The sequence below is a fragment of the Plectropomus leopardus genome, chromosome 8 (assembly GCF_026936395.1).
Source record: "Plectropomus leopardus strain MGB_pleo_1.0 chromosome 8, ASM2693639v1, whole genome shotgun sequence".
NCBI classification, from domain to species: Eukaryota; Metazoa; Chordata; class Actinopteri; order Perciformes; family Serranidae; genus Plectropomus; species Plectropomus leopardus.
In genome coordinates this window covers 6,123,666-6,129,665 of record NC_142183.1, presented here as the reverse complement: position 1 = coordinate 6,129,665, position 6,000 = coordinate 6,123,666, and the positions used below count along the sequence as shown (strand labels likewise).

Genomic DNA, 6,000 nt, shown 5'->3' with positions numbered 1-6,000 from the left:
AAACAAGATAATGATCTAAATATGTGCTAAAAATGATGTGTGTGTGTGTGTGTATATATATATATATATATATATGTATATATATACATAAGTAGAGTCCCATATTCTTTATTAATTAATTGTGTGAGGTTTACTACCATGTGTGTATTTAAGTTATCCTGTACAACTATCATTCATAGACATGGACTACAGCAGGACTATCTGTATAAGTAAGAAGTGTATATGGTGTAAATATTTTTAATTTAATTTAATTTTTATTTTAGCTAATTTGTATTTTAGTTATTTTAAAAAAAAATATTTCACTCTAACTTTTTTTTTTAGCATTTGCAACGTGTCAGTTTGTGGGATGAATAAAGTCTTATCTTATCTTATCTTATCTTATCTTATCTTATCTTATCTTATCTTATCTTATCTTATCTTATCTTATCTTATCGTCCGTTTCCCAACAGTGTGCTTCATCGTGTTTCATAAACGATCTCTGCACGTCGTCAGACGTCAACAGTCAAGCACACGTGCGTTGACGTCGGGCACGCCACGTTCACGTTCTCCCGTCAGCGTCCCGATCAGACCCATGCGTTGTTACCTCCATGAGCTCCTTGTAAGCGGTAAGAGGCGGCTTCGAAACTGTTTGAAATATCAAAACATTTCAGATAAAAACATAACATTAACCCGTTTGTTTTTGAATTTAAAGCTTAAAAAACTTTAGCAACAATTTTGGGTTCGGTGTGTTTCGTAATCCCATGTTTAGCATAGTTTACTGCTGCATGGGTAGGAAGTCTGCTTGTAAAGTTTTTATTTTGCCTCCGAAAATAGGTGAGTTTTCCGAAAAAAAACCCAACCCCAACCGTGAAACTTTACCTCATGACTGTACTTTATAACCGCAACTAAAGTTAAATGAACTCTACGTTGACTTTAAGGTACACTGACTTAGTATTCTTTGTTATGTAGGCTAACTTTGTTGTTAAGGTAATGCTAACGTTAGCTAACTATAGCAGCCAATGCTAGGAAACTATGGGTAACCCTAAAGGACTGTTTGGCACAATTTACATGCTTTTCATTCTTCATTTTTATTTATGTTTGGCTGTGTTCATGCATATGACATGCATTTTGGCTAAACTGTGTGTTTTTTGTGTTACTATTTTGCATGTAGTATATTGAAAATAATTAATTTGTTTGTGTTTATTTATTTTTTTCCCATCTAAAACATAGTAGCATTATGACGAAACCTGGCATTTGAAGGATATAAAATTAAGGGATATTTGATATTCATGATTAAGACAGATATTTGATATTAAAAAATATAAAATATAATATTGATGTCTAATTTTTTTTAAGCTTGATTTTGCAAAGCACACTTTGTATGCAGAAGGATAGGAGCTTGTGATATATTAAAGTGAACCCTAAGGGTTAACTTTGCCAACCTGCTTTAATTGATGAAAAATACTTCAGGTAAACACAAACATACATGAAAGCACAGATGACTGACATTCTACAACAATCGTAATCAATAATGATAGTATAAATAATCATTACATATACATAAATCAATAAAACATTTATAAAGGAAAAGAATGGACAAATTAAAGTTGCATAATTAAAGCGTAATCTTGTCTGCCTTGTCTTGATGATGCTGATATTTCATTTTAAAGCTGATATCCACAAATACAGATGAGGTGCTGATATTATTGTGCATCCCTACTTCAAACGTTACTTTGAGAACCGTAGCTAACATGTCTGTGTGTGTTTTGAAATTACTGTCATGTTTTTGTGAGGTGTGATTTCAGCTCATGCGGTATCGTTTGGTTTTCTGTTTTTCAGAAACCTTGAAAGCTTTCAGGATGTTTTCAGCTAGTGGGTCATTTCAAGGTTCCAGAGGGGCCTGTTTTTCAAAAATCCTCATGAAGAATTTGCCTGCAACATCACACAAATCACACGAACCTCTGTCTACCTTGAATCCTCCTAACAAGGATGCTTTTGACCAACAAGGGAAAAATACGTACAAACATGGTGAGTTTCAGAATGTGATTTCTTAGAATCCCACAAAACTCTATCTGCAACATCTGACAACAGTGATAATTCATTTCATAACAAATCCAGACATGTATAAACCTTTTTTGAATAGGTGCAAGTTTATTAAATGTGAAAATACCTGGGAGCCAGCTTCTTCTGATATCATATGGGTTATCAATAACATACAAATAAGACACAACTTTTTTATATGTGAGTGAAAAACTGTCTAACCATCCACTGCTTCAGAAAGCCCAGCCCACACTGTTAGCTAAAAGATGTAAAGCAACAGAATGCATGTTTTATTCATCATGTGAACTTTTTACTGGAAAGATTTTTTTCATATGTAACCTCTTTTAAATCACATTTTCACCGGTAACTGTAATTAATTACAATTTTTTTCTCAGTAACTGTGACTGATTTAGTTATTTTGAAATTCAACAACAGCGATTTTCAGGCTGCCTTCTCCCCTGCGAGGTCTGATTTATGTTGCAGGCCAGTTAATGTTACAGCCAAACTGACACATCTATGTAGGTGTAACATTTTCTACACTTTCCTTATTTTGCCAACTAAGGTTTTGGTGCCAAGCCGACATGTACACCAGATGTGCTGATTGACAAATACAGGAAAGGCGAGACGAACGCTGTGTCTTTGCTCCATCAGCTTGCCCAAGGTTTGCAGTTCCACCTGGAATTGAAGGAAACGGTAACCACAGGTAAGGCTCTTCAGCATACCTGTGTGCATTCAGGTTCACCTTAGAGAGCACGACTGTTGTTATTGGTTCATGGAAGCCAGATTGATTTTACTTGGCAGATTATGCAAAAGATTGATATGTTGCCTGTGTTAAAATTCTAATCTTGTGACTGAGTTATCTTGTGTAATCTTGTGAAGTCTTGTGACACCTGATGTCTTCTGTCATAATGGAAGTCATTTCCTAATTCTGTACTCAGATGTAGTTGTTTTGGATAGGCAACAGACAATGATTTTCATCATTCATGAATTTGACAAATATCTCTTGTAATTAATTATTTTATGTCCAAAACACACAAAATGGTGAAAATCTCCTCGTTAATTGCTAAAGCACAGGGAGACATCTTTTTTTTCCCCAAACAACACAAAACCCTAAGATACTTCACCTACTATCATTTAAAGGCAACAATATGCAGCAGATCCTCCCAGTTGAGAAGGTTGAACAAGGCAATGTTTAACATATTAGCATAGCAGATTTTTTGATTGTGACACATTTTACACCAATGAAATATTTTAATATAGAAATTTTAGAAGAAAAATAACATGTATCACATAGTCCTTTGCTCAGAGAGATAATTTTATTTGTTAGTGGCCACAAGTGTCATTCCAGAATGTACAAGTCTTTCTGTTCAATTTGAGCTAATTCTTCATCTTTTGATTTGACTCATCATGGCGCCTTTTACTGCTTGAAGGCTCTAACCAGTGAAATCAGCCTACCTGCAGGATGAAACCTGCAGGCTCCGCTCGTCACACGGTCTCAAAAATCTGACTGCTTACTCGTGGCTGATTGTCAAAGATTCATCCACAGCCAGTCTCCAGTCAATTTCTTGACTCTTTTTTCCTCAGGCAACATACCAGGGCTTTGTTTTGCCTTTTGTGTGGTGATCGATGGGCGTCAGTACAAGACTGGCATGGGGATAACAAAGAAGCAGGCTCGGCTCCAAGCGGCAGAGCTCGCTCTGCGTGACCTGCTGCCCACCTTGGAAAGTTTGAAGTCTGTCGACCCGGAGACATCAGGTTAGGATCTACTGCAAGTACAGTGCAATTCTGCAGCACACTTTAATGGCTCTTACAGGGCATGGCTGTACAATTAGTGTTAAGGTTACAGTGCATGTCATATAAAGCAGTGAGCAAAAATGACACCTAAGTTGTCTAAAGGGAATACACTGTACCTTCTTTTCAGACTAAGAAAAATTCAGGAACATGGAGTAACATCATCCGTGCTACAAAGACATTGTTTTTAGTAGCCACAACACCGATGTGGTACCATGGGCGGGGAGATGTGATGTTGCGTGTTATGTTTGCGAGCACAGTGCTGGAGATAAAAAAAAAAGCAGCTGTTAGCAATTAGTGGCTAATTCAAAACCGCATAAATGTCCACAAACTGGGAAAACAATGAGATTGGGGAACTTCTTACCCTCCGATATGACGAAGAGATCAGCCGCCATATAACATAAGGTGAATGATTGTTATTGACACCTTAATGCCATTGTTATTGTTTAGAAAGCACTGCTGAGGCTTATGTTTGATGTCACACTAGAGGCTGACGCTGTTGTGTTACATGTCACAGCCGTCATGCCTCTTTTGATTCTGCAAAGCAGTGTATAATCACATGTGAGCGGAGTGATGCAGCTGTCATTTGCTTTTGTGTAAAACTGTGAAGGAAACATAAGAGGGGACCTCGTAGTGGCCCTGTGGCGCGATCTCTGTGTGAAAAGGTCTAGTGAAATCATGAAAGAAAGGAATTAGATGAGAAGTAAATGAGAGAATTTTAGGAAACAATACTAATTTATGTAACCTTTACAGGGTTCCCACGGTCACGAAAAACCTGGAAAAGTCATAAAATTCCACAATCACATTTTCCAACTCTGGAAAAGTAATGCTTTGTAAAAGTAATGGGATTTTCTTGCATATATTAAAAATGTAACAATAATCTTCTGTGGATGACTTTCTATATCATGTAACATAACGGCAAATACATTTTCTGTAGCTCATGTCGCATAATATGCTATTGAGAATAAAAGTCACCCGGTATTGTAGTATTTAAAAGTTTTTATCATGAAGCAGCAAACAAAGGGAAGTTTTTGCAGACAAAGCTCAGGTAAAATATCTGTGCTGAAAGATATCCGATCACTGTCTAATCAGGCAGGTCACATTGAAGTCTCAAGTGTGGACAAATATGTGGATACAGCTGAGTTTCAATCTGGCAGTCCAATCACAAAAGTCACATTGAAAACATAAGTGTAACCAGGGGCTACAGAGAGGCATTCAAAACAGATTCATGCATTATAAACATACAGGTGCAATTTAAGTACCCGTAAAGTGTAGTATCTTATTAGGTAGCTCTCATCTTCATTCGTTTATACGCCTTTTTTTTTTCTCTAGATGTTCCTCCACCACTGCCAGTAAAAGAGGAGCCCTCTGTGTCTGACATACAACCTCATAGGGCCATTCATGGTAATTCTGGATTTCTACTGTCTGACTCTCACTCTCTTGAATTTTGCTATTTGTGACATGGCAAGTATTAGTACAATGCCACATTTTTTGTTGAATTCACTCAGTACTCAGTCTCTCTACAGTGAAAAACTGAAGTTCAAGTGCTGACATTTAGGTTTAATTTGAAGGGTTGACACCCATATTGGATGAAAAGTGTAGGAATTGTAACCTATTTGCGTTAAGGTGACGGACTTGTGCAGTAAAGAGAATTACACAGTTTGTCCTCAAAAACTTCTTTGTCTGGTTTTATATCTTGAATGAATGTGTTGGATTTAAGTGGAAGTCAACACTTCTTAGGTCATAGTTTTTTAATATCAAATTATATGTCCCAAGGTGTAGCCAAATGTTGAAATAGTTGAAATCTGTACTGTATGAAGCCAAAAGGGCTGTGCAGGGAATACATTACAAACACATGCTACTGTAAAACATATAAACATATCTCCCTCAATACATTTCTTGTTGAGGGGGGAATCAGTTAATGCCCAGTTGATTTTTTTTCCCCTTCATTATCTATGTTGTTTTTTTAGACGAGACAAGTTCTGTCAACCTCCAGATCCCACAAGCTGTCAGGGATCAGCTCACCAAACTGATGAACAGCCACCCGCAGTTCTCTGCCTGTGCGAGCACCACAGCAGCATTCGTCATTCAGACTTGTAAGTAAGCTCTCACAAAATCTTGGTACAACTTGGAGGTTCATCTACTAGAGATGATAACGATTGTTTAATCTGATGATGTGCAGACTGCAAA

General features: G+C 37.0%; 1 protein-coding gene across 4 annotated transcripts in view; it reads left to right on the top strand.

Annotated features, from left to right (window-relative positions):
• The first annotated feature begins 450 nt into the window (after positions 1 to 450).
• The window catches only part of adad1 (adenosine deaminase domain containing 1 (testis-specific)), a 48,877-nt gene continuing 43,327 nt past the window's right edge, over positions 451 to 6,000 (top strand). For 2 of the 4 annotated variants that reach the window (XM_088080778.1, XM_088080777.1), the window contains exons 1-6: positions 615 to 813; positions 1,819 to 2,007; positions 2,582 to 2,722; positions 3,604 to 3,774; positions 5,143 to 5,214; positions 5,781 to 5,906. In XM_088080778.1, coding sequence (XP_087936904.1) covers positions 741 to 813; positions 1,819 to 2,007; positions 2,582 to 2,722; positions 3,604 to 3,774; positions 5,143 to 5,214; positions 5,781 to 5,906 — 772 coding nt within the window. In that variant the 5' untranslated portion in view covers positions 615 to 740. The other 2 variants (XM_042492957.2, XM_088080776.1) reach the window with 2 other exon arrangements.